The sequence below is a fragment of the Balaenoptera ricei genome, chromosome 19 (assembly GCF_028023285.1).
Source record: "Balaenoptera ricei isolate mBalRic1 chromosome 19, mBalRic1.hap2, whole genome shotgun sequence".
In the NCBI taxonomy this organism is placed as follows: domain Eukaryota; kingdom Metazoa; phylum Chordata; class Mammalia; order Artiodactyla; family Balaenopteridae; genus Balaenoptera; species Balaenoptera ricei.
The window spans coordinates 57,427,434-57,455,309 of NC_082657.1; the positions used below are offsets into that span (position 1 = coordinate 57,427,434).

The 27,876-nt window shown below is 42.9% G+C and overlaps 1 protein-coding gene across 2 annotated transcripts in view; it reads left to right on the forward strand.

Moving 5' to 3' along the window:
• Positions 1–27,876, forward strand: part of HSD17B2 (hydroxysteroid 17-beta dehydrogenase 2) — a 72,871-nt gene that overhangs the window by 24,775 nt on the left and 20,220 nt on the right. Inside the window, exons 2-3 of one of the 2 annotated variants that reach the window (XM_059906320.1) lie at positions 19,676–19,888; positions 26,009–26,194. In XM_059906320.1, the coding sequence (XP_059762303.1) occupies positions 19,676–19,888; positions 26,009–26,194 (399 nt within the window). The remainder of the gene's footprint in view (positions 1–19,675; positions 19,889–26,008; positions 26,195–27,876) is intronic. The other variant, XM_059906321.1, reaches the window with a different exon arrangement.

Here is a 27,876-nt window from a genome sequence, read left to right on the forward strand (position 1 = left end):
GATTGAACAATGTCCATGGTGGCATCAGAGGGGTGTGGTGGCAGGGACATCCCAACCCTGTTGGAAGGAACTAAGTCATTGGCGGTGATTGTTAATGAAACAGAAAATAGAGAACTTCTGTAAATCAGAGATCTCTTGGATTTCTGGGCAGTATTTTAGTCATCTTTGGCAGGTAGCATCTTGTACCATTATATGTTAGAAGCAGCCAAGTGAGTTTTTGGCTACATGTTGGCAAGTAGGACATCCTGTCAGTCAGGAAACACCTTTCCTGTGTAAAAGACGCACAGAGATATTATTAAGGCAGTCCTTTGCAGATGAAACTAGAGATAATCATAGGGAGGAGGAACTAAGCCACCCTGGGACAATGGGGGAATTTAACGACATCTCTAGGTACCTTTCCCTTCTTTGTGTTATGTTAATCTTAAGTAAATTCACTTTTTATGTAGTAGCGTGCTATTTTTTTACGGAGTTGCTTAACATGTTTTTACAAGTGTTACTTTGCTTGTAAACTTTCTTGTGAAATACAGGGTTGGAACCTTTTGAAAAAAAATTCCACTAACCAAACCACGTGAAAACAAAGCAGAATGAACAAGAGAATCCAGCTTCAAAAAGGAGTAATGCATGGCTCCATTTATTTAAAGTGAAAATCAGGCACAAGTGATCCGCTGTTCGAAGCCAGGATAATGGTAACTTATGGAGTGGGGATCACTGGAAGGAGGTACAAGGGAGATTTCTGGTGAGCTAGTAATGTTCTGTGTTTTGATCTGGTTGCGGCTGCATGAGTGAATTCACTCTGAGAAAATTCATCAAGGTGTACATTATAAAAAGTAAAAAAAAAAAACTAAGGAAGTGGCGGGGGGATGGTGGTGGTGGGATGAATTGGGAGATTGGGATTGACATATACACACTAATATGTGTAAAAGAGATAACTAATAAGGACCTGCTGTATAAAAAAATAAATAAAATAAAATTCAAAAATTCAAAAAAAAAAAAGCTAAGGAAGTTTCTCTGTAATGTACACAGCAGACTGATAGTCTCAAAACTGTTGTTGCTTAAGTAACTCCATCAGGTGAAATATACACTAGTCACTGATTTACAAAGATTGACTATATTCAGATGAAACATGGTGAATAGGAAAAAAAAAACAACCACCCTGTGATTTAGAATCTAATGATTTTAATTGCACCTCTGCTCTTGTTAGTTTAGTGATGGTGGATGGAAACTTTATATTCTTTGAAGCTTGGTTTCCTCACCTATAAAATGGAAATAAAAAGATACAATTTTTTTTTAAACAGTATTCTGCTTGCTTTTCTTTTTCTTTTTTCTTTTTTTAATTAATTAATTAATTTATTTATTTATTTATGGCTGTGTTGGGTCTTCGTTTCTGTGCGAGTGTTTTCTCCAGTTGTGGCAAGCGGGGGCCACTCTTCATCGCGGAGCGCGGGCCTCTCACTATCACGGCCTCTCTTGTCACGGAGCACAAGCTCCAGACACGCAGGCTCAGTAATTGTGGCTCACGGGCCCAGCTGCTCCGCCGCATGTGGAATCTTCCGGGACCAGGGCTCGAACCCGTGTCCCCTGCATTGGCAGGCGGATTCTTAACCACTGCACCACCAGGGAAGCCAAAAAGATATAATTTTATAGGAGCCAACTGAAAGAGCTCCAAATGGCCAAAGCTGGAATAATTTGAGCAATAAAATAAAGTAGTATTGGATTATAACCCAAAGTATAAAATTAACATCCAAGAGTCCATAATGATATGAATAAATGAATACATTTATAAATGAGGGAGAAGAGACAAATCTCCAATGCAGAAGAATTCCAAACAATTTATGTAGATATTTATGCATAGAGGCTTCCTTCCAAAGAGTACAGTATGGAAGGAGGTGGCAGGGGTGGGGGCGAGTGTATAAAGAGCAACTTCATAGTGGAGAAACCTCCCCACTTTACTTCATCCAGGTGATCAAGGGCAACATCAACATTCATAAGTCTTGTCGACTGTATGTACTCAATACAATGTGATGAAAGTGGCACTTTACCTGTGATCTCCTCCCCCAAACTCATAACCCCAGTCCAATCATAAGGAAAACATCAGACAAATTCTAATAGAGGAGCATCCTGCAACATACTTGACCAGTACTCTTTAAAACCATCAAAGATATCAAAAACAAGGAAAAGTCTAAGAAAATGTCACAGCTGAGAGGAGCCTGAGGAGATAGGATGAATAAATATAATATGGGATCCTGGAACAGAAAAAGGGCATTAAGTAAAAAGTAAGGAAATCAGAATAAAGTATGGAATTTAGTTAATAATGATGATTCAGTATTGGTTCATTAATTATAGAAAATGTAGCATACTAATGTAAGATGTTAATAATAGGGGAAACCGCCTGCAGGGTATATGGGAACTCTCTATACTCTCTTCCCAATTTTTCTATAAATCTAAAACTGCTTAAAAAATTAAAATCTATTTTTTAAAAAAGACCCACTTTACCCTGAGATCTTGGGCATGAAATAAGGTAACATATATAAACATAAGGCTCTCAGACTTTTGGGACCTAGATCCCAGCACTGTTTTAGGCACAGAGGACTGAACAGTGTAGTAGATAACCCAGTTGTTTCCCTGCCCTGATGGAGGTGACCTAGTTCTTTCTCTTTCCTGCCTGTATTCTTCTCCAATGGGGTGTTCACTAAAGGAGGGACTTTAAGTTCTCTGTAAACAAAAACTATGGCCTGTAGTTCCCAGGACTTTTCTTAATGTCTGTCTTCCCCCACACCAGGGTTTCTTCACCTCAGCACTATTGCCATTTGGATCATTCCTTGTAGTGGGGTCTGCCCTGAGTGCTGTGGGATGTTCAGCAGCATCCCTGGCTTCTACTACTGGGGGCCAATAGCACTCTCAGAGTTATGACAACCAGAAATGTCTCCAAATATTGCCAAGTATCCAGGGGGACAAATTCACCCGTGACTGAGATCCCTGCCTTAAGTGATTCTCGACCCTGGCTGTACACTGAAATCACTTGGAGAGCTTTAGAAGCTATTGCCAATACTAAGCCCCATCCCAGGCCAACTAATTAAGACTCTCTGGGGATGGGGTCTGGGCACTGACATTTTTTAGAGTATCTCAGGGATTCTAGTGGGATTCACGATTGAGAACCTCTGTTCTAGGCAGTAAGCTTCATGAAGGCAGGGAAATGTCTTTCTAGGACCTAACACAGTGATCCCTTAGTGAATGAAAAATGAATAAATGAATGAATGAATGAAGGTGAAGAGAGGCAGGAAGATGTGTCAGAAGTTAAAAGTGGCATTTAGGGAAAGCCAGAGCACCACTTTTTTTATGGTCATGGACACCAATTGTTGAATAGATTCTTCCTATTTCTTTTTGAGAAGGTGGGCATTTAATAGATTTTTTAGAAGTATTCTCTGAGTCTCTGAAAAGGCACCCTAAGAGGAAATGGTCTGGGGAGGTTTGGCTGAGTCCCCTAGTACTGCCAAGAAGGAGTTTTCACACTCTTGTCTAGATACTTAACTCACCTCTTTCTAATGGCTTCTGGTCTTGGCTGAGGATTTCTGAAATTCTGGCCATCTCAGCTGACTGAACATCATGCCCATCAGCATAAATTTCGGGGATGTCAGTACTGAGTTTCATGTCCAGTGTTTCTTAACTGGCATACTCTCAACAGATGTAATATGAAATCTTGGACAATTATGATGTCATTTTCTGTGGCATTTGAGGATGTATATCCCTAACTTGGTGGCAATCTGATGGGAAGCTGAGCTGAGTTGGCTTTTTTTTTGTCATGAAATGCAGAAAAGGAGCTATAGATAGATGTCAACGTCTTAGGACGAAAGGCATGGGTACTGAATGGAGGTGAGGACTGGGAGAGAAGGTTTTGGTCCTAAGTAACTGGAAGGAGGGTGATGTCATCTAGGAGAATAAGAAATTCCAGAAGGTGAAGCAACTGGGGGCAATTGGTGATGAATTCTGTTTGAATTTGGAATGGCAACAGGTGGAGTTCAAGAGAGGTTTCAGGACTGGACTGTGGTCTGGAAATCCAGCCACTTGCTCAAACCCAGCAGGGCTACTTTTTTTTTTTTTTATCTTACCCACAGGATATAATCATTATTTTTTTTTCTCTAACAATACATTTTATTTTATTTATTTCTTTTTAACATCTTTATTGGAGTATAATTGCTTTACAATGGTGTGTTAGTTTCTGCTTTATAACAAAGTGAATCAGCTATACATATAAATATATCCCCATATGTCTTCCCCCTTGTGCCTCCCTCCCACCCTCCCTATCCCACCCCTCTAGGTGATCACAAAGAACCAAGCTGATCTCCCTGTGCTATGTGGCTGCTTCCCACTAGTTATCTATTTTCCATTTGGTAGTGTATATATGTCCATGCCATTTGGTAGTGTATATATGTCACTTCCTCCCAGCTTATCCTTCACCCTCCCTGTGTCCTCAAGTCCATTCTCTACGTCCAGAAGAGCTACTTTGATTGGTTGCTTATTTTGCTGCACGGCTAGGAGTGGCTCCATCATGCACCACTGAGAATAAACCCATTGCATTTTTCCTTCTGGAAGAGCTCTCAGGCAGAGAGCTTTCATCATTGGTGTCCCCACTTTGTGCACCCCCCACCCCCACCAAGTGCTCAAGGAGATGATGAATGAATCATAGCAGTAAAAGAATGTGAAAGAACAAGTCTGGGTTTGAGAGCCAACTCTAGTACATCCCAGCTGTGTAGCCTTGAATGAGTATATAATCTCTTGGCATCTCAGTTGCCCATCTTAACATAGGAATATCAATAGTATAGAAGAATTATTCATAAAGGTTACATTCCAGGAAAAATGCATCTATTTTCATTAAAAAATTGACGTGAGAGAGACCTTCAAGATGGTGGAAGAGGAAGACGTGGAGATCACCTTCCTCCCCACAAATGCATCAGAAATACATCTACATGAGGAACAACTCCTACAGAACACCTACTGAACGCTGGCAGAAGACCTCAGACCTCCCAAAAGGCAAGAAACTTCCCACGTACCTCGGTAGGGCAAAAGAAAAAAGAAAAAACAGAGACAAAAGAATAGGGACGGGACCTGCACCACTGGGAGGGAGCTGTGAAGGAGGAAAGGTTCCCACACACTAGGAAGCCCCTTCACTGGCGGAGACGGGGGGTGGCGGTGGGGGAAAGCTTCGGAGCCACGGAGGAGAGCGCAGCCACAGGGGTACAGAGGGCAAAGTGGAGAGATTCCCGCATGGAGGATCGGTGCCAACCTGCACTCACCAGCCCGAGAGGCTTGTCTGCTCACCTGCCAGGATGGGTGCGGGCTGGGAGCTGAGGCTCAGGCTGCGGAGGTCAGATCCCAGGGAAAGGACTGGGGTTGACTGTGTGAACACAGCCTGAAGGGGCTAGAGCGCCACAGCTAGCCGGGAGGGAGTCCGGGAAAAAGTCTGGAGCTGCGGAAGAGGCAAGAGACCATTGTTTCGGGGTGTGCGAGGAGAGGGGATTCAGAGCACCATCTAAACGAGCTCCAGAGATGGGCGAGAGCCGCGGCTATCAGCACGGACCCCAGAGACGGGCATGAGATGGTAAGGCTGCTGCTGCTGCCACCAAGAAGCCTGTGGGCAGGCACAGGTCACTCTCCACCCCTCCCCTCCCGGGAGCCTGTGCAGCCCGCCACGGCCAGGGTCCCGTGATCCGGGGACAGCTTCCCCGGGAGAACGCACGGCGCGCCTCAGGCTGGTGCAACGCCATGCCGACCTCTGCCGCAGGCTCACCCCACATCCGTACCCCTCCCTCCCCCGGGCCTGAGTGAGCCAGAGCCCCCGAATCAGCTGCTCCTTTAACCCCGTCCTGTCTGAGCGAAAAACAGACGCTCTCAGGCGACCTACATGCAGAGGTGGGGCCAAATCCAAAGCTGAACCCCAGGAACTGTGCAAACAAAGAAGAGAAAGGGAAATCTCTCCCAGCAGCCTCAGGAGCAGCGGATTAAATCTCCACAATCAACTTGATGTACCCTGCATCTGTGGAATACCTGAACAGACAAGGAATCATCCCAAAATTGAGGCGGTGGACTTTGGGAGCAATGATATATATATATATTTTCCCCTTTTTCTCTTTTTGTGAGTGTGTATGTGTATGCTTCTTTGTGTGATTTTGTCTGTACAGCTTTACTTTTACCCTTTGTCCTAGGGTTCTGTCTGTCCGTTTTTTTGTTTTTTTGTTTTTTTTAGTATAGTTTTTACGACTTGTTATCATTGGTGGATTTGTTTTTTGGTTTGCTCTCTTCTTTCCGTTTTTTCTTTTTTAATTTCTTTTAAATTTTTTTATTTTTAATAATTTTTATTATTTATTTTAATAAATTTATTTTATTTTATTTTATTTATTTATTTATTTTTTCTCCCTTTTCTTCTGAGCCATGTGGCTGACAGAGTCTTGGTGCTCCAGCCAGGTGTCAGGCCTGTGCCTCTGAGGTGGGAGAGCTGAGTTCAGGACATTGGTCCACCAGAGACCTCCTGGCTATACATTATATCAAACAGCAAAAACTCCCCCAGAGATCTCTATCTCAACGATAAGATCCAGCTCCACTCAATGACCAGCAAGCTACAGTGCTGGACACCCTATGCCAAACAACTAACAAGACAGGAACACACCCCACCCATTAGCAGAGAGGCGGCCTAAAATCATAATAAGGCCACAGATACCCCAAAACACACCACCAGACATTGACCTGCCCACCAGACAGACAAGATCCAGCCTCATCCACCAGAACACAGGCACCAGTCCCCTCCACCAGGAAGCCTAAACAACCCACTGAACCAACCTCAGCCACTGAGGGCAGACACCAAAAACAATGGGAACTACGAACCTGCAGCCTGCGAAAAGGAGACCCCAGACACAGTAAGTTAAGCAAAATGAGAAGACAGAGAAACACACAGCAGATGAAGGAGCAAGGTAAAAACCCACCAGACCAAACAAATGAAGAGGAAACAGGCAGTCTACCTGAAAAACAATTCAGAGTAATGATAGTAAGGATGATCCAAAATCTTGGATATAGAATGGAGAAAATACAAGAAATGTTTAACAAGGACCTAGAAGAACTAAAGAGCAAACAAACAATGATGAACAACACAATGAATGAAATTAAAAATCCACTAGAAGGAATCAATAGCAGAATAACTGAGGCAGAAGAATGGGTAAGTGACATGGAAGATAAAATAGTAGAAATAACTACTGCAGAGCAGAATAAAGAAAAAAGAATGAAGAGAATTGAGGACAGTCTCAGAGACCTCTGGGACAACATTAAACGCACCAACATTCAAATTATAGGGGTCCCAGAAGAAGAAGAGAAAAAGAAAAGGACTGAGAAAATATTTGAAGAGATTATAGTTGAAAACTTCCCTAATATGGGAAAGGAAATAGTTAATCAAGTCCAAAAAGCACAGAGAGTCGCATACAGGATAAATCCAAGGAGAAACACGCCAAGACACATATTAATCAAACTATCAAAAATTAAATACAAAGAAAAAGTATTAAAACCAGCAAGGGAAAAACAACAAATAACATACAAGGGAATCCCCATAAGGTTAATGGCTGATCTTTCAGCAGAAACTCTGCAAGCCAGAAGGGAGTGGCAGGACATATTCAAAGTGATGAAATGGAAAAAGCTACAACCAAGATTATGCTACCCAGCAAGGATCTCATTCAGATTCTACAGAGAAATTGAAACCCTTACAGACAAGCTAAGAGAATTCAGCACCATCAAACCAGCTTTACACCAAATGCTAAAGGAACTTCTCTAGGCAGGAAACACAAGAGAAGGAAAAGACCTACAATAACAAACCGAAAACAATTAAGAAAATGGTAATAGGAACATACATATCGATAATTACCTTAAATGTAAATGGATTAAATGCTCCAACCAAAAGACATAGACTGGCTGAATGGATACAAAAACAAGACCCGTATATATGCTGTCTACAAGAGACCCACTTCAGACCTAGGGACACATACAGACTGAAAGTGAGGGGATGGAAAAAGATATTCCATGTAAATGGAAATCAAAAGAAAGCTGGAGTAGCAATTCTTATATCAGACAAAATAGACTTTAAAATAAACACTATTACAAGAGACAAAGAAGGGCACTACATAATGATCAAGGGATCGATCATAGAAGAAGATATAACAATTGTAAATATTTATGCACCCAACATAGGAGCACCTCAATACATAAGGCAAATACTAACAGCCATAAAAGGGGAAATCGACAGTAACACAATCACAGTAGGGGACTTTAACACCCCACTTTCACCAATGGACAGATCATGCAAAATGAAAGTAAATAAGGGAACACAAGCTTTAAATGATACATTAAACAAGATGGACTTAATTGATATTTATAGAACATTCCATCCAAAAACAACAGAATACACTTTCTTCTCAAGTGCTCATGGAACATTCTCCAGGATAGATCACACCTTGGGTCACAAATCAAGCCTTCATAAATTTAAGAAAATTGAAATCATATCAAGTATCTTTTCCGACCACAACTCTATGAGACTAGATATCAATTACAGGAAATAAACTGTAAAAAATACAAACACATGGAGGCTACACAACACACTACTTAATAACCAAGAGATCACTGAAGAAATCAAAGAGGAAATCAAAAAATACCTAGAAACAAATGATAATGAAAACACGACTACCCAAAACCTATGGGATGTAGCAAAAGCAGTTCTAAGAGGGAAGTTTATAGCAATACAATCCTACCTCAAGAAATAAGAAACACCTCAAATAAACAACCTAACCTTACACCTAAAGCAATTAGAGGAAGAAGAACAAAAAAACCCCAAAGTTAGGAGAAGGAAAGAAATAATAAAGATCAGATCAGAAATAAATGAAAAAGAAATGAAGGAAACAATAGCAAGGATCAATAAAAATAAAAACTGGTTCTTTGAGAAGATAAACAAAATTGATAAACCATTAGCCAGACTCATCAAGAAAAAATGGGAGAAGACTCAAATCAATAGAATTAGAAATGAAAAAGGAGAAGTAACAACTGACACTGCAGAAATACAAAGGATCATGACAGATTATTACAAGCAACTCTATGCCAATAAAACGGACAACCTGGAAGAAATGGACAAATTCTTAGAAAAGCACAGCCTTCCGAGACTGAACCAGGAAGAAATAGAAAATATAAACAGACCAATCACAAGCACTGACATTGAAACTGTGATTAAAAACCTTCCAACAAACAAAAGCCCAGGACCAGATGGCTTCACAGGCAAATTCTATCAAACATTTAGAGAAGAGCTAACACCTATCGTTCTCAAACTCTTCCAAAATATAGCAGAGGGAGGAACACTCCCAAACTCATTCTATGAGACCACCATCACCCTGATACCAAAACCAGACAAAGATGTCACAAAGAAAGAAAACTACGGGCCAATATCACTGATGAACATAGATGCAAAAATCCTCAATAAAATACTAGCAAACAGAATTCAACAGCACATTAAAAGGGTCATCTACCATGATCAAGTGGGGTTTATCCCAGGAATGCAACGATTCTTCAATATATGCAAATCAATCAATGTGATACACCATATTAACAAACTGAAGGAGAAAATCCATATGATCATCTCAATAGATGCAGAAAAAGCTTTTGACAAAATTCAACACCCATTTATAATAAAAACCCTCCAGAAAGTAGGCAGAGAGGGATCTTACCTCAACATAATAAAGGCCATATATGACAAACCTACAGCCAACATCATTCTCAATGGTGAAAAACTGAAACCATTTCCACTAAGATCAGGAACAAGACGGTTGCCCACTCTCATCACTATTATTCAACATAGTTTTGGAAGTTTTAGCCACAGCAATCAGAGAAGAAAAAGAAATAAAAGGAATCCAAATCGGAAAAGAAGAAGTAAAGCTGGCACTGTTTGCAGATGACATAATACTATATAGAGAATCCTAAAGATATTACCAGAAAACTACTAGAGCTAATCAATGAATTTGGTAAAGTAGCAGGATACAAAATTAATGCTCAGAAATCTCTTGCATTCCTACACACTAATGATGGAAAATCTGAAAGAGAAATTAAGGAAACACTCCCATTTACCACTGCAACAAAAAGAATAAAATACCTAGGAATAAACCTACCTAAGGAGACAAAAGACCTGTATGCAGAAAACTATAAGACACTGATGAAGGAAATTAAAGATGATACAAACAGATGGAGACAGATACCATGTTCTTGGATTGGAAGAATCAAAATTGTGAAAATGACCCAAAACAATCTACAGATTCAATGCAATCCCTATCAAACTACCAATGGCATTTTTCACAGGACTAGAACAAAAAATTGCACAGTTTGTATGGAAACACAAAAGATCCCAAATAGCCACAGCGATCTTGAGAAACAAAAACAGAGCTGGAGGAATCAGGCTCCCTGACTTCAGACTATACTACAAAGCTACAGTAATCAAGACAGTATGGTACTGGCACAAAAACAGAAACATACATCAATGGAACAGGATAGAAAGCCCAGAGATAAACCCACGCACATATGGTCACCTTATCTTTGATAAAGGAGGCAAGAATATACAATGGAGAAAAGACAGCCTCTTCAGCAAGTCGTGCTGGGAAAACTGGACAGCTACATGTAAAAGAATGAGATTAGAACACTCCCTAACACCATACACAAAAATAAACTCAAAATGGATTAAAGACCTAAATGTAAGGCCAGACACTATAAAACTCTTAGAGGAAAACATAGGCAGAACACTCTATGACATACATCACAGCAAGATCCTTTTTGACCCACATCCTAGAGAAATGGAAATAAAAACAAAAATAAACAAATGGGACCTAACGAAACTTAAAAGCTTTTGCACAGCAAAGGAAACCATAACCAAGATGAAAAGCCAACCCTCAGAATGGGAGAAAATATTTGCAAATGAAGCAACTGGCAAAGGATTAATGTCCAAAATTTACAAGCAGCTCATGCAGCTCAATATCAAAAAAACAAACAGCCCAATCCAAAAATGGGCAGAAGACCTAAACAGACATTTCTCCAAAGAAGATATACAGATTGCCAACAAACACATGAAGAATGCTCAACATCACTAATCATTAGAGAAATGCAAATCAAAACTACAATGAGGTATCATCTCACACCAGCCAGAATGGCCATCATCAAAAAATCTACAAACAATAAATTCTGGAGAGGGTGTGGAGAAAAGGGAACCCTCTTGCACTGTTGGTGGGAATGTAAATTGATATAGCCACTATGGAGAACAGTATGGAGGTTCCTTAAAAAACTGAAAATAGAACTACCATATGACCCAGCAATCCCACTACTGGACACATACCCTGAGAAAACCATAATTCAAAAGGAGTCATGTACCACAATGTTCATTGTAGCACTATTTACAATAGCCAGAACACAGAAACAACCTAAGTGTCCATCGACAGATGAATGGATAAAGAAGATGTGGCACATATATACAATAGAATATTACTGAGCCATAAAAATGAAATTGAGTTATTTGTAGTGAGGTGGAGGGACCTAGAGACTGTCATACAGAGTGAAGTAAGTCAGAAAGAGAAAAATAAATACTGTATGCTAACACATATATATGAAATCTGAAAAAAAAAAAAAAAGGTTCTGAAGAACCTAGAGGCAGGACAGGACTAAAGACGCAGATGTAGAGAATGGACTTGACACGGGGAGGATGAATGGCAAGCTGGGATGAAGTGAGAGAGTGACACAGACTTATACATACTACCAAATGTAAAATAGATAGCTACTGGGAAGCAGCCACATAGCACAGGGAGATCAGCTCGGTGCTCCGTGACCACCTAGAGGGGTGGGATAGGGAGGGTGGGAGGGAGACGCGAGAGGGAGGAGATATGGGGATATATGTTTATGTATAGCTGATTCACTTTGTTATAAAGCAGAAACTAACACACCAGTGTAAAGCAATTATACTCCAATAAAGATGTTAAAAAAAAAAAAAACTGACGTGAAAGATGTAGGTATTTCCCAGGGCCTCACCACCCAACAAGTTACTATCCTTTAAGAGTGCCATGGGCAAGGAAGGTGGGGTGTCAGTAGTACAACTGTCAAGTATTTTCTCTTCTTGGATTAGGAGCTGAGCCTTGTATGGCTCTCAGGGAGGTCTTATGTGCACTAGAGTTTTATTCTATTTATCTCCCATTTTATTATACCTCAATCAATTTTATAGGGAACAGGCCATGTCAACATAAGGGTGGCAACCTGATGGATTGCTTAAATCTTAAACAAGGGAGGGGAAAGTCCTTTCCTCCTTAGTTTTCCACAGGTTTCCAGATAAACAGGGCTAGCCCCAGATGACCTTTGTTAAGTGGGACAAAGAATTGCCTGTGTGTTGGGCTGTGAGTGGGGCGGGGGTGGGGTGGGGGTGGGGTGGGGGGCGAGTCCCAGTGGTGAGGATGTTGGCCATAGAAATGCGCATGCGCCCTAGGAAGTGGTGAGTCTTGATCTGAGAGCATGACCCGTGGGAGGGGGCAGCTTTGGGATCCTCAGCTTGAGCTCCTGACTTCATTGTAGGAACGCAGGCCTGGGGTTGGCCCGTCTCCTGGTTAATCAAGAGAAACCATCGATCTGGCTTTTCAGGTGAAATAGCTGGACTCCAAGTGTTTATTTAAATTTTTTACAAAATACAGTGTGTTGGCCAAGCAAAACACATATTCAGACGGTGTCCTCTTATTTGGTATCAATACATAGCAGGTCCTCAATTTGTGTTTGTCTATTCCACTGATAGAACTGAAATTCCACTATGAGAATGGGCCTTGATACCTCTGAAGACACTCATCCACTGAGAAGCTCTGCTTTAAGCTGCTGTTGTTCAAAGATATTGACAAAGGGGAGACTTGGAGGAGCTTTAGGGACAGAGTCTGGGAGAGATGGGACCACTGGCAGAAAGCAGAGGGTAGTCCTTGGCCAATTCATCACTGTGGTTAGAATAGCTGTGATGACCTTCTGAGATAAGAACTGAACTGAAAATCCTTTTGGTTCCAGGAACTAGAAGTAGCCAGTGAAAGAAGTAGCATGGATTAAAAATTTTAAAAAACCCAGTTGCCATTTATTTAACTAACATCTGGATAGTAATTGCCATGTGCCAGGCTGTGGTCCAATTACTTTAGTACATAAAATCATTTAATCCTTCTAACAATCTTATGAGGCAGGTCCTAGTATCACCTCACTTTATAGATGAGGAAACTGAGGCACAGAGAGGTTAACTGGCCAAGGTCACACAGCTGGTAAGTAGCAGAGCAAGGATTTGAACCCAGGTATCCTGGCTCAAGAACCCAGGCTCTCATCATTTCTGTCTCTACTGCATTTTGACTGGGAGAATTTTACCCAATAGTGAAAAATGATGATTTATGGTTTTGTAGACTATGTAGAAATAGCTAAAACTGGTTTATGTAATATTAATTTAAAAATTAGTTGTCAAATCATATGTGTGCTATAACTGTAATTGTTAAAGAATAGTGTATAGGAAAAAAAGACTAGAAGAAAAAGTACAAAAGTTATGTTAGATTGGTGAGGTTATGGATAGTTTCTTCTTCTTTTGTTTATCTTGTTGTTCTTAAAGTTTTATTACTTATATGATGTTTTACTAATGTCTAGAAATTGTTTACAGGCTTGCAAATTCTTCCCCCTTCATCTCTCTTTCTGAATGCAGCTTCCAAGGGACCAGCCTGTGTCCAAGAGCACATGCAGTCTGTCTTTACAGGGTGGGTGTGTTTCATTCAAGGGACATAGCCCTGAAGAACTTCCGAACTCGAATTATTCACAACTTGCCTAATTTAAGACTTGACCCAACAAATGATGGGATGTGTTTCTGTTCAACAGCTAATCCGGCGCCCCCATGTGGTAATAGCATAAATCCACTTACAATTAGCCCACCAGCTCTGAAACTATACAATTCTTAATTCTTCTGGATTAAAGGGATTCACGTTTCCGTTTTTCACACAAATTGAATTTATTAATATTTTAGAATAAATCACTATTTCACATTCACTCCTATTTTGCAAAAATGGGACTCTAGTACTCGTTGCTTGCTCCAAGCTGATGGATTTCTAGGCCACTAGAGATAGAATGATCTCAAAGGGCATAGCTTAAAACCACCCCCAGCATTTTCCCCACCCTCTCTTGGGGTAGACATCCAACTCAATATGTTTGCTGGGACTTATTTTGAGTCAGGAACCCTAGTGCCATAGGACTCTCTCTCTCGCTCTGCATTTTTAAGGCATTAAGGCCAATGCCCTCTTTTTTTTTTTTTTTTTTTTTTTAACATTTATTTATTTATTTATTTTGGCTGCACCGGGTCTTAGTTGCAGCACGCAGGATCTTTGTTGTGGCATGTGGGATCTACAGTTGCGGCATGCAGGCTTGTTAGCTGCAGCATGTGGACTCTTAGTTGTGGCATGCATGCAGGATCTAGTTCCCTGACCAGGGATCGAACCCGGGCCCCCTACATTGGAAGCACAGAGTCTTACCCACTGGACCACCAGGGAGGTCCCAAGGCCAACGCCCTCTTAAATGCCCATTTAGCCAACTCATGCTTTTTTTTGATCACCTACTATATGCTAAGCCCTGTGCTCTGGAAGATTTGAATATTTTACACTCCAGATGTTTATATGCCAAGCCCTGCCTGGGTTCCAACCTACCTCTGCCATGTGCAGCTGAATGACTTAACCCTTCTGTGTTTCATTTTCCTCCTCTGTAAAGCGATGATAGTAAAATGACTTATCTCCCAGGGTGGTTGTAGTTAATATGTGTGAGGCTGGCTGGACCTTGGTAAGCATTAGAGTCATACTAGGTATGATACTCTTCCGAGGTTACTATTGGGTAACTTATGAAACACTTTGCCTTTTCACAAAGGCCCCCACCTTGTCTTTGGGTTTCTGGAGTGCACAAGGGCTACTCTATCTTGACAGGGAGCAGCTCCCCAGCCACATACTTTCCCAAGGCCCTCTTACCCCTGCACAGCCCTAAGACACCAGGGCGCTAGCATAGCCTGATCTCTGACAGGAGATCAAAAATGATGTCTGGGTTAGAGCCACGCTACTGATAACAAGTCACATATGACAGGCTGGGCCTTGTGCAGAACATCCTCTGTCTTGTTGACTTCCAGGGTCAGCCTAGGAGGGAGGTACTGGTATAACCCCACTTCCCAGATGAGGAAGTGGAGGATCCACACGACTATATGTAACATTTCCCAAGGCTCAGACATGGGAGAGGCAGAATCAAGCAGTCTGAGTCTTCACCAAGCTGTTTAGCTGACTGTCAGTAGAGGCAAACTCCCCATCTACCAATATCATGAATGTAAAAGGCCTGTAAGTCAAGAAGGATGTCATGTGCCTAGTATTATTAAAAAAAAAAAAAAAAAGATCTATTATAGTAATTACAGGCACTGTTAAGCACATCACAAATATCAACTGGTGTAGGCACCATTATCAAGCCTATTTTACAGATGAGGAAGCTGAGGCACAGAGAGGTTAAATAACCTGACCAGGGTTGCACAGGTAGGGATGGTGGGGCCAGGCTCAAAACCAGGCCTCTGTGCTACCTTTTCTCACTGGTAAGGACAAACAAATGGTCCCCCGTGAACTTTGGCTTTCTTAATTCACTGTCAAATAAAAAAAAACAAATCCAGATTTTGTATGGAAAGACTTTATAGGATTACTATGGGGCCAGGGGCAGGACTGTTGCAGTGAAGGGAACACTTTGACCACAGGTCTGCAAGTATCTCAAGGGTTAGTCAAAAAAGAGTTTTACTTTCATGGGGAGGGTGAACAAGTCTGAAAAGAACCAGGTGAGGGGAATGGGGATAGGCCAGGAGTGATCAGATGGCAGAGGAGGGACCATCTTCTCTGAGGCCAGCCTATTCTCAGGAGGGGCTATCTGCTGCCTCAGGCTGACGGTGGGCCAGGACCTGGGGGAAGGAAAGAATCTATACCAAAGTTTGGTTAACAAGCATTTTGTTCCAGTGACTCACTGGGGACAAACAGTTTAGCTTGTCATTTATGAAGCAAAGGGTGGGAATTTGGAGGGCCTGGGTCTGGCCTTGTCATTGGTAAACAAGGAGGGCATCCCTGAATCCTCTCTAATTCACATGGAGAAGGTGACTCCTGTGCAGGAAACTATTTCCCAGAACACAAAGAGTGGAAGTGTTTTTTAACTTTTGCTGTTTTCCAGGACCACAGGGCTCGGTAAAGTTCAATATGTCATCTCTCATTTTGTGGCCAGCATCTCCCGTAGGCCAGGCTCTTCCTAGGAACTTTCCGAAGAGAGTTAGATCCTGGATTCACGAAGCTGCCTAAGCTGGTCTAAGGCATTACCTTCGAAACTGTCTTTGGATCATTCTCTACTCAGAGAAAATGGGGTCAGGATCAACGTGTCTCTTCCTTCTTTAACCTAGCATAATGTTTTCAAGATTCAACCTTGTTGTAGTGTGTATCAGAACTCCATTCCCTTCTATTGCTGAATAATATTCCCTTGTATGGATAGACCACGTTTTGTTTATCCACTCAGCCACTGATAGATGACCCTTTCTCACCTTCCTTGGTATGCACCCTGGCTGAGTTTATTTGCTGCGTGGAGCTGAAGGCCACAGCCTGCATCTCTGCACCACAGGATGATTCTCTCTGCGCAGAGGGAACATGCTGGCATCCTGATATGACACAAACGTTTCAGGGGAACTGGGAGCTTTAAAACCCATGGCCCCAATATGCCCAGCCACACCACCCAGGAGGCAGAAGCACAGGGTGTGGTGCGTCGCAAATGGGAGGGGCCTTCTGTGAACACCTGCTCTCACCCAGCAGAGTGTGTATCACCTGGCTCCAGGTTCACGCGTCACTCCAGTCTGGTTCTGAGTTAGTTATTTTCAGGTTAATTCATATCCTTCCTTGCTGGGCCACAAGAGGCTCATTCAGAGGCTGGCTTCCCCAGACCTTCCTTCTCTGCTTTCACAGATAAAGGAGAAGGTGGTCCAGGATGAGGAAGAGTCATGCACTGGGATTCAGGTCCATCCCTTCTATCTCTGTGACCTTGGCCTCTCTCATTTTCACTTTCCCCATCTGTAAAATGGGAATGATAATCTCGACTGGAGACATGGGGAGAATAATTTTACAAGACAGATTTGACCACCAGTGACATTTGGTGGTTTCCAGGGAGAGGCCACATGCATTGCACCCACCACCTGGTGAACTTGCCACTGTCAAAGATCTGGCCTCAGATCATTTTTTTTTTTCCTCTAAAATACTTAGCTTTATTAGAGAAATGGCACTAAAAATAACAAAGGTTCAAACAACATTTGCTCTATTCTACTTACATATCATAAATAAGAAGCTTTGATACAAGACACACACTCCTTCACAATCTTTCCACGCAGACTCCGAAGCTGGATTTGTCCAACTGCAGGTCCATTTCTACAGGGCAAAGCTACATTTGCAGGGCTCGCAAAATTGTTATATGCATGTAGTATTATATTTTAAAACCAAAATTCTAATGTGCTAATTTACAGCACAGCAGAGATCTGTCACGTGGCCCAGATGCTTAGGTCTGCCTCAAACGGTACGGTCTCCTCCTCTTACCAGGACCAGGCAGGAAACCATGCACACACAGGTAGATGTGGACATACAAGAAACAAAGTAAAGTGCAATCAACTATGGTAACCAGACGCCTTCATCTTGTGTTAGGAGGGGCAGAAGTGCCCGCACATCTTCCTAAGGCTGCACTCTCTTGGGCAGTGTTTGCAGACGCCACCTACAATGGCCTCTTGGTAATACCTTTTCCTACACTTATAGGGCCCATCTTCATTCTAATTGGCATGACCTTTAAAAGAAGAGAAATTACACAAGAAAAATCAGTACTCTCTTGCAGCAAAAATGGAAAACATTGTAAAACAAAGCTCCGTCCATTCTGCCTCTCCTCCTAGAGGCAACTATTACCATCTTGGTGTCTCTCGTTGCAAATCCTTCCTTCTATATTTGCATGCATGGGTAGGTAGAGAATTAGTTTCCTCCACCCCTGTTTTGGGTCATAAATTGGATTCTGTATAATAATGGCTGTACTGTAACATTTTATTTCACTTAACAAAGTATCTTGGAGCAGTATCTATGCCAGTTTATATAGTTCTACCCTATCTTTTAAAATCGCTGTGTCATATTCCATCATAGGTACCATAATTTATGCAACCATTCTCCAATTCATGGATGTTAAGGTTAATTCCTTCTTTTGCTATTATATACAGTCCTGTAAAGAACATCCTTTGTCTCTGAATACATGTGAGTTTTTCCTCTAGGACAGATACTGAGACTTTTTGGGTCTCAGTATCGAAAATGGTCATAGATTTCAGCCCTTCACATTTATCAGCAGTATCTGTGAATGCCTGTTTCTCTGTCCTTTTGCCTTTTGTTGGTGATTACCCTCTCTTTGGAGACCGCAACACTTCTGGTCAGATTCCAGGCAGGTCTTGTTAGCTTTGAAGTCAGACATCTTTTCTGATCACTTACATACTGATCCTTGAGTTGACTGTCAGCATGCTGATTTCCTGAATTTTCTGATTCTTAGGGGGATGCCTGACTGTAGTCCCCAACTGCTGACAAGACAGATTCCCTCAAGGTTTACAGGAAAGACTGCCTGACACAGCCAATGTGAAGATGATCTCTCGTCTTTAGAGCTGTAGAAACATATTGTTACACGCTTTTTCTGGTATGGCTCAAAGGGTGATTTTATGTCCACATTATCTTCATCTTCGGAATTTCAGGTATCTACGTTTGTACTTGTGGGTGTGAAACAATTTCTCTAGGGTCCATAATATCCTCCAGAGTGGGTTGGGTAAACTCCCATCTCAGATTCTGGTAGGCTTGACATGTATTTTACATATGATCTTATCCTCTGGTTTCACAAAGCAGTGCACTTAGGGATTTCTATCTGGTTTCTGTTGCAGCTGTCTTCCTAGGACTGATGTCTATTCAATGGTTTGGGAGAAGGCCATGGCTAGGGAAAAAGTCCTGAGGAGGTGAGAAGGGCAGGTGGCTATGAGCCTTCATCCTTCATAATCCAGAAGGAACTGGTCCCTGTGGGCAGCCTCTGCTATTGTCCTGGGTCCACTATGAATCAGGACCCGACACTTTGCTCCATCTTTAAAATGAAGAAACCAACTCCAAAGTATTAGTTTGTAATGAATGTTTTACTGAACATTTTATGTAGTGATGGAGGTTATTACATAAAATACTACATGCGGAGATTAATAAAACAGCTTCCATTAGATGTCTTAGTTTTCCCTCCTACGTTCTTTGGCCACCAGCCACTCCTGGACCCCCTCCCCCTCATCAGCATTTCTCCTCCCACTTATGCCCCCACCTCAAATTCTACCTCACCTCCCTTTTTTTTTCATACAGAGAAATTTGTCTCTTGTGGCTTCTCTGCCCATTTTCCCACTTAGCAAAAAAAAAAAAAAAAAAACAAACTTCCTCAAGACCTACTCTCTCCAGAGAACATGGACCATCATAAATAGCATGCAGTGATTTTCTTCTTCAATGATTTTTTCCTACCATTGTCGTTTGACCCCACTTTGTATTGCCTTGACACCTTGCAGGTGGCGATTCTGGGATTGGCCATGCCTTGTCCAAGTATCTGGACGAGTTGGGCTTCACAGTATTTGCTGGAGTTCTGGATGAAAAGGGATCAGGAGCAGAGGAATTACGAAGAACCTGCTCCAAGCGTCTCTCCGTGCTCCAGCTGGACATCACCAACCCGCAACAGATAAAAGATGCCCACAGCAAAGTGAAGGAAAAGGTGCAGAACAGAGGTACTGCCTTCAGCCACCTGCGCCCTCGAATGCCCTCCACCCTCCTTGCAAATGCCCAACACTGGTTCCAGCCTCTAATTACCATTGTCCTCTAGTCTGTTCTGGCACCTGGAGACCCCTGTACTGAGCACCTGCCACACGCTGGCACCTTTCACAGACATGAAGACATTAGGAATGAGTCAGGTGTGGTCCGTCCTCAGAACTTACAGAATTCTCCATCCCATTCCCTCCAACATCTACTTGGTCACTCTCCCATTAATTATTGCCCCTCCTCATTTCTTTCCTCTCACTGATATTAACTTGTATTAGACTTAAGAAAATAGCTTCATAATCACTGCCTTCCCTTAGCCACTGCCTTTCTCTTCCTCTTCCTTTACAGCCAAGCTCTTTGGAACCCTGCCACCCTGTTTTCACTTCTCACCATGCCTCCCTAACTGGTCTGGCCAAGCGAATCAGTATTATCCTAAACACCAAGCTCTTAATTTCTCTGCTGTCTTTCAGTGTGTTGATTATCCTCCCCTGCTTGGGCTTTGGGGTCTCCAGCCCCCTCTTGCTCTCCTAGTTCTCTGATCATTCTTTCTGCTTCTCCTGTATGAACCTTTTCCTCCGTCCCCTCCCCCTATTCCCCTAAATGTGAATGTTACTGAGGACTCCATCCCCAAACTTCCCACTCCATGTTTCCCAGGCTATACTGTTCTCTCTCTATACCAGGAATTCTCACCTGGGAAGTGTTTTAAAATACCTATGCTTGGGCCCAGGATGGGCTATGTAACTTGAGGGGCCCAGGGCAAAATGCGAATTATGTGGGGCCCCTCGTTTACAAAATGTTTAAGATGTTTAGGTGGTGCCAGCAGAAAATTAAACTAAACATGAGACCTTTCTGAAACACAGGTCACACACCCGTGATACCCACCCAACCTGGGACCTTCCCCCAACAGATTAAATCAGCATCTACAGAAAATAACTCAGCTAATACTTCCACAGTGAGGCCAGTACTCTTGCTCTCCTTTTGCTGAGAATGTCCACTGTAAAGAAGATCCCATTTGGGGGTCCCAGGTATCAATACATTTGAAAGCTCCCCAGGTGGTGCTAATATTCTGCCAGAGTTGAGAAACACTGCGATTTAATACAATAACTTCTGAATGTGTGTTACCAACCTAGCTCTCTTCTAAACGTCAGGACCTATATGCATATAAAATTGGTTAGCAGACATCCCACCTCAATTTGTCAAAAACTGACCTCATAATCTTTTTCTCTGCTGCCGGTCTGCAAATCAGTTTACCCTCCTGCATCCGACGACTCAGACACTGGCTCAAACGCCAGCACTGCCATCTAATCTGTCATTCAAGTCAGCAACCTCGGGGGTCACTTAGACCTGCCGCTTACCCTCGATTTCTGCATCCTATTGGTCCGGAGTCCTGTCAATTCTACGTCCTAGATCTTTATCATCCCGCCCCTTCCTATCATCCCCAGGCAGCTGCGGCTTAACTGGGGCCCTCATCTCCCGCCTGAGCTCCCACAATGGCCTCCTTGCAACTAGGCTTTCCTTCCCCACTGCTTTCCAAATGGAGAGTGGTCTCTACAATGTGCACATCTTATAGTGTCATCCATTTCCTGAAAACCTTTAGATAATCAGAGCCTCCATGTCTTGCATTCCTCCCATGAGCAAGGCCTATGCTTTGCCTCACTGAATGGTTCTGTGGTTCTCCATCCACCACCAAACACCTTAACAAGGATTCGAAGGCCCTTCAGGAAAATGGCCCTTCCCAAACCCTTAATCTGCAATACCTGCTGGTCCACTCAGTAAATTCTGCAATGGTTTCCAGAATAGAATTTACTAGTTTACATCTTTGCACGTCCAGCTTCCTCTTACCCAAATTTCCCTCTTGCCTCACTCCATTCCTCTAGACTTTTGCTTTTGTCCAGCTGCAGACTCTACTCTCACAGGAGATCTAGCTCAAACATCTCTTGCATGACCCTCCTGGTAATCCAGGTAACGTCATTCACTTCCTGTTCTGGACCTTCACCTGATATCCCTTGCACACACTGGTATTACCAATTATACAAATCTGTCCACCTCTCACTCCTCGCCACAAGGTTCCTTGAGAACCAGAACCATGTCTCCAACAGGATTCTTTCAGACGCAAGTGACACAACCCAATTCAAAATTGCTAAAGCATAAAGGGAATGTCTTTTGCTTATATAACTAAAAAGGCCCACTGATTTCAGGCATGTCTGGATCCAGGCACTTAAGCAACGTCATCAGCACCCAGTCTCTGTTTCTTAGCTCTGCTTTCTCCTGTTTTGCCTTCACTTGGGGGTTTTCCGTGGAGGCCTCAAGCACTTCCTGCTTACATCCTCTTTACAGCTGATCTTCCCAGCAAAAAGAGAGCAATATTATCTGCTTCATTTGGTGGTTGAAGGAGTAGTTATTATATACAGAGCACTTACAAGAGTCCCTGACATGAGGCAAGCAGTCAGTAAGAACTCCTATTTTCCAGTCATTCAACATTAAGCACAGCCCCTGGCATATAGTAAGTGCTCAATATACATCTGAGAAATGAGAGGAGGAGAGAAAAATAGATGGTTGGTAATTAGAAATTAATTTTCAGCAAGTTTAGCAGTGTGTGGTTATTTTCTAGAAAGGTAGTTTTCCTGGCTTTGCCTTTTACTATCCCTCTTATTATTGACTTGATGGTATCTTTAGGAGATATTCAATACAGACCCATCTGGTGAGGCCCAGAGGGACAGTATTGACCATAATGAATGATAGTGGTTCTTTTTTTTCTTTTAGGCCACGCTGTGCAGCATGCAGGATCTTAGTTCCCCAACCAGGGGTTGAACCCATGCCCCTGGCATGGGGAGTGTGGAGTCTTAACCATTGGACCCCCATGGAAGTCCCAAAGTAGTGGTTCTTGATACGCTAATACTATCCCAGTGTCCTGGGATGAAGGGGTCCAGCGAGTACATTTTCCAAGGTATGAGCCCATGCTATTTTGGGGCCAGCCTTCTGGAGAGCAATCCTCCTCTGAGGCAGGATTACCAATACACCAATACGATACCAATACAGAATTGCCTGCTCCCCTCGAGGTCTCTCTCGACTTCAGCCTCTCAAGTCAAAAAGAAAGTGCAGCAGTAAAATAGGCTCATTAAAAATCACTAAGAAGGATGTTTGCTAAAGAACCCTCTGGGCCACGTGGATAAACCAGAAAACCTCAGCTCCTGCAAGAGGGCCAGCAACTGTGCTGTGTTCCTACACGCATATTTTAAAATTATTATGAACATATTGTTAATTATTAATTAATATTATTTAAAAACTATTATTAAGTCCTACAGGTATAATGGGCTTATTGGCCAGCTTAGAGTTCTATGGCAGGAGTTGGCAAGCTGTGGCCCTGCCTGTTTTTTTTTTTTTTAACGTTTTATTTTGAAATAATAGTAGACGCAAGCCTCCCCCAGTATTAACATCTTGCCTAACTATAGTACAATATCAAAACCAGGAAATTGGCATTGGTATAATCCCCAGAGTTTATTCAGATTTCACCAGCTATATATGCAAGTGCGTATGTGTGTGTGCAATTCTGTAACGTGTAGCTTTGTGCAAAAATCACCTCACTCAAGATACAGAACTGTTCCATCACCACCAGGCTTTCTCATGCTACCTTTTTAGAGCCCTATTCTCATCTTTAACCTGTTCTCTATCTCTTTGTCATTTAAAGAATATTCTATAGATCTGCCACCTGTTTTTGTGTAGCCTGTGAGCTCAGGGTGGTTTTTACATTTCTAAATGGTTAAAAGAAATCAGAAGATTTTTTTGACACATGAAAATTATATGGAATACGAATGTCAATGTCCATAATGTTTTATTGGAACACAGCCACTCCCATTCATTTACAGATTGTCTGTAATGGCAGAGTTGAGTGAGTAGGACGTGCAGTGCTAAAATATTTACTATCCACCCTTTTATAGAAAATGTTTGCTGGCCCCTGTTCTAGGGCATTCTCAAGCTGCCACCTGCATGTGGACTGGTCAAAGGTGTGCATCAGGCTGAGTGAATTAAAACCATCATTTGGAGGTGGGAGTGGAGGCATCCTCTCCTCCTATCACCATCCTCGTAATAGCTGTTGAGCTCTTACTATGTGCCAGGCATCATCTCACTTAACGCTCCCAATCACTATTGCATGTAAATGTCAGACCACCAACTCAGGTGTGCAAGAAATGTAATTTTATTTTCTATAAGTCAATGTAATTTCTATTTTGAGCCGTCTTTCTGCCACGTGGCGAAAACTGTTTCAGTCATTTTGAGCTTTATCCCATTTCCCCAGGGTAGCATCTTAAATTCCTGGGGATGGGACATTTCATCTCCGATGGTCAGTGCCTCATGCTGGACTCTGCTGAGATGTCCAGTGCTCTGTCCAGCCCTCATGCAGGTTGGCAGCTACCTACCTCTTGGAAGCCATCAGAAAGGCACTGTTAGGGCTGGTGCCTCCTGCCATTTCTGTGCTTTTGCTGGCACTGGGGCTCATTCTGCTCCTCTACATCCCACTGGTTCTCACACTGGGGTGTGCATCAGGACCACCTCGAGGGCACGTTATATCACAATGCTGAGCTTCAACAACAATTTCTGATCACCAGTTTCTGATCCAGCAGGTCTGAGGTGGGGCTCCAGAATGTGCATTTCTAACAAGTTCCCAATTGATGCTGATGCTGATGGTTCTGGACCACACCTTGAGAAACAGCTGGCCTAAACCATGCCGAGGCTCAGGGAACTCAGAGAATCTGCTTCAGGTCTATCTAGCTGAACACACCCCGATGTTTCTCCTCTGTAAAGAGGACCCAGGGACTTCCCTGGTGGCGCAGTGGTTAAAAATCCGCCTGCCAATGCAGGGGACGTGAGTTCAAGCCCCAGTCCGGGAAGGTCCCACATGCTGCGGAGCAACTAAGCCCGTGCGCCACAACTACTGAAACCTGCGCACCCAGAGCCCGTGCTGCGCAACAAGAGAAGCCACCGCAATGAGAAGCCCGCGCACTGCAACGAAGAGTAGCCCCCGCTCGCCGCAACTAGAGAAAGCCCGTGCGCAGCAACGAAGACCCAACGCAGCCAAAAATAAATAAATAAAAATTTTTTGAAAAGCCCAGAAATTAGAAAAAAAAAGAGGACCCAGGTCACTCACTTCTGCTCCAGATCCCCCTCCCCCAAAACATCTGGAGTTTTTGTATTACCTCTCTGCTACCGTTTAGGGCAATGACTCCAAAGCTTGGTTGTACATTGGAATCACCTAGGTAGGGAATTTTAAAAACTACTAATGCCAAGGTCCCCTTTCTTCACCACCCCACAGTTTCTGATCTAATTGGCTGGGGTGTGGCCTGGGCATTGGGGTTTTAAAAAGCTCCCCAGGTGATTTTAATGTGCAAAGATGAAAAGTCACTAGTTGTGGACAGCGGTTCTCCAAGTGTGGTCCAGGCCTGCAGCATCAGCATCACCTGGGAACTTGTTAGAGATGCAGATTCTCAGGCCCTACCCCAGACACCCCCAATCAGATTCTCTGGAGGTGGGGCCTGGCGACCTGTGTGTGAACAAGCCCTCTTGGTGATCCTGGTCAGTCGAGGGGATCAGGCTGGCTGGGGAAGGGACTAGAGCTCAGGGACTCTGCAATCTTTTTAGCTCTTGGCACTTCTAGTTTTCCTGGACTAAGGAATCTTTTCTAGTCGAAGGAAAAGGGAAGACAGGATCTTATATCATTGCACTGCATGTAAGATATATCGTCTTATATCTGCATGTCCTAAAGATACCATTCTGTCTCCACACACTCCTTTGAGGGAGAAACAAGAGGTAGACTTTGATTAAACCTCCTCCTTGCTGTGTCATCCCTCCATAGGTATAACAAATATCTCGCTGCCCGGATGTAGGAAAGGGCTTTGGGGCAAAAGAATATACCTCCAAAAAACCGTTGCTTAATATTTCACAAGTAATCAAGGAGACTAAGGTTTGAGAGTTGAAGTCATCTGCCTAGATCCTAAATCTCAAAGGGGTCCTTTTGACTTCAGAGCTTGAAGGGTTAAAAATCTTCCCACTCTCCCATCTTGCCTGACCTCAGAGTTGTTCCCTTCTGTCCTCAGGACTGTGGGCTGTGGTCAACAATGCTGGGGTCCTTGGCCTCCCAACTGACGGGGAGCTCATTCCCATGACCGAATACAAACGATGCATGGCCGTGAACTTCTTCGGGGCCGTGGAAGTCACGAAGGCATTTTTGCCTCTTCTTAGGAAATCCAAGGGGAGGCTGGTGAACATCAGCAGCATGGCAGGTGAGTTGGCCTTTCCCCACAAGGTCGTGGGTGCCAGTCATGCAAGATGTGACTCGCAGTGCTCCCTGTGGGCTGAACAAGAAAGCAGGGCACTCTCATGCAGGGCTGGGTGAAGAATAGTCAAATCGTGTGTTTACCGTTGATCTGAGTACAATAAAACCTTCCTTTCCTTTCAAATCCTTTCATGTACTGACTCTTACCTACCTTCTAACTCATCTATTCATTACTGGGGATTTAGGGCTCTCACATATCTTCACAGTGTGACCGCTAATGCACAAGCTTCCTAGATTTGGAAAGGAAACCCTGCATACAGTTAACGTCATCGTGACAGGGAACCTGTTCTCAACCCTCCCTGAATTCTGCACACTCTGTTGTTCCCTGTGAGATGAATAGCAAATGTCTTCACTCTGTTGGCACTGTCAGAGCCCTGTGTCTCAGTTGGCTGCCTGCTAGTATTTTCCATAAGACAATTCCCATCGTTCTGCAATCTCAAGGCAGTTGGGGCAGGGTGTGACATTTGATAACTCATCTCTCTCCATTTCAAAGAACAGATAGTCAACAAGTCAAGGGTTTACCAATCTCCCTTCCATAAAAAATGCCCATGTATGTGATGTCTCATTCTTTCTTCTAAAACAGATATTTGCAAACTGGGGTTCCTCAGAGCCTTACTCAGCTTTGAGTGGTGTCCATGGGGTTGTCTTTTGGGCCACTGCACAGGTGAGAGGGAAGCCAAGAGGGTGGGCTCTGGACTCCAGGATCCTGCCTTCACATTGAGGAATACCACTCTTCACTGTTGGATCAGTTGGTTCTGAGTGAGATTTTTTTTTTAAAATAAAGGATCCAACTATTTGGTTGGTTGGTTTTGGTTTCTTTGTTGTTTTTTTTTTTAAGGGAGACATTTTTGTGTATTTTCTAGACAATTGTTTTCCCGCATATTTTCTTACCTGGTTCTAACTTAGCAACTTCTAACTTACTAGCTATGTGAGTGTGTCACTAGCGTTGCTTGTTGGCCTGAGGAAGGAAGGAAGGAAAGAAGGAAGGAAGGAAGGAAGGAAGGAAGGGAGGAAGGGAGGGAGGGAGGAAGGAAGGAAAGGGAAGGGAAGGGAAGGAAAAGAGGGAGGGAGGAGGAGAAAGGATGGAGAGAGAGACGTCTAAGGTGGTTAAGAGCAATGAGTACTGTGTTTCAAATTTTATGAGAACCCCAAAATATTTCCAATTTTTTTTCTACCTTGCTAAAGCAAACAAATCCTGAGAAAATACATTTGCAATATTTCACCCTTAACTTTCTTCTGAACTTAGCCTTTACATTTTTGACCTCTGTGGAAACCTCACTTTTCTCAGTTCCCTGGTACAATCTGGTACATCTGGAAAAGTCTCACATGCTCCTTTGCCTCACTCATTCAACAAATATTTACTGAAATGACTTATCATTGCCTTCTCCTTGACACAGTGACAAGGAAGATTTTTCTCTTCCTCTCTTGGTTCTCAACTTTGAGCAGCTCATTCGTTCATAAGATTTTACTTACGTATCACTGATATGCACACTACCTGCTATAGGCCCAGTGTCTGGCATGAAGTAGAAGCTCAATTAATAAATTAAAAAATGCAAGTGTGCAGATGAATGAATGGGCGAGTGACGAATTTATCCTACAGAGGATGCCCATTCATAAACCTTCAACTTG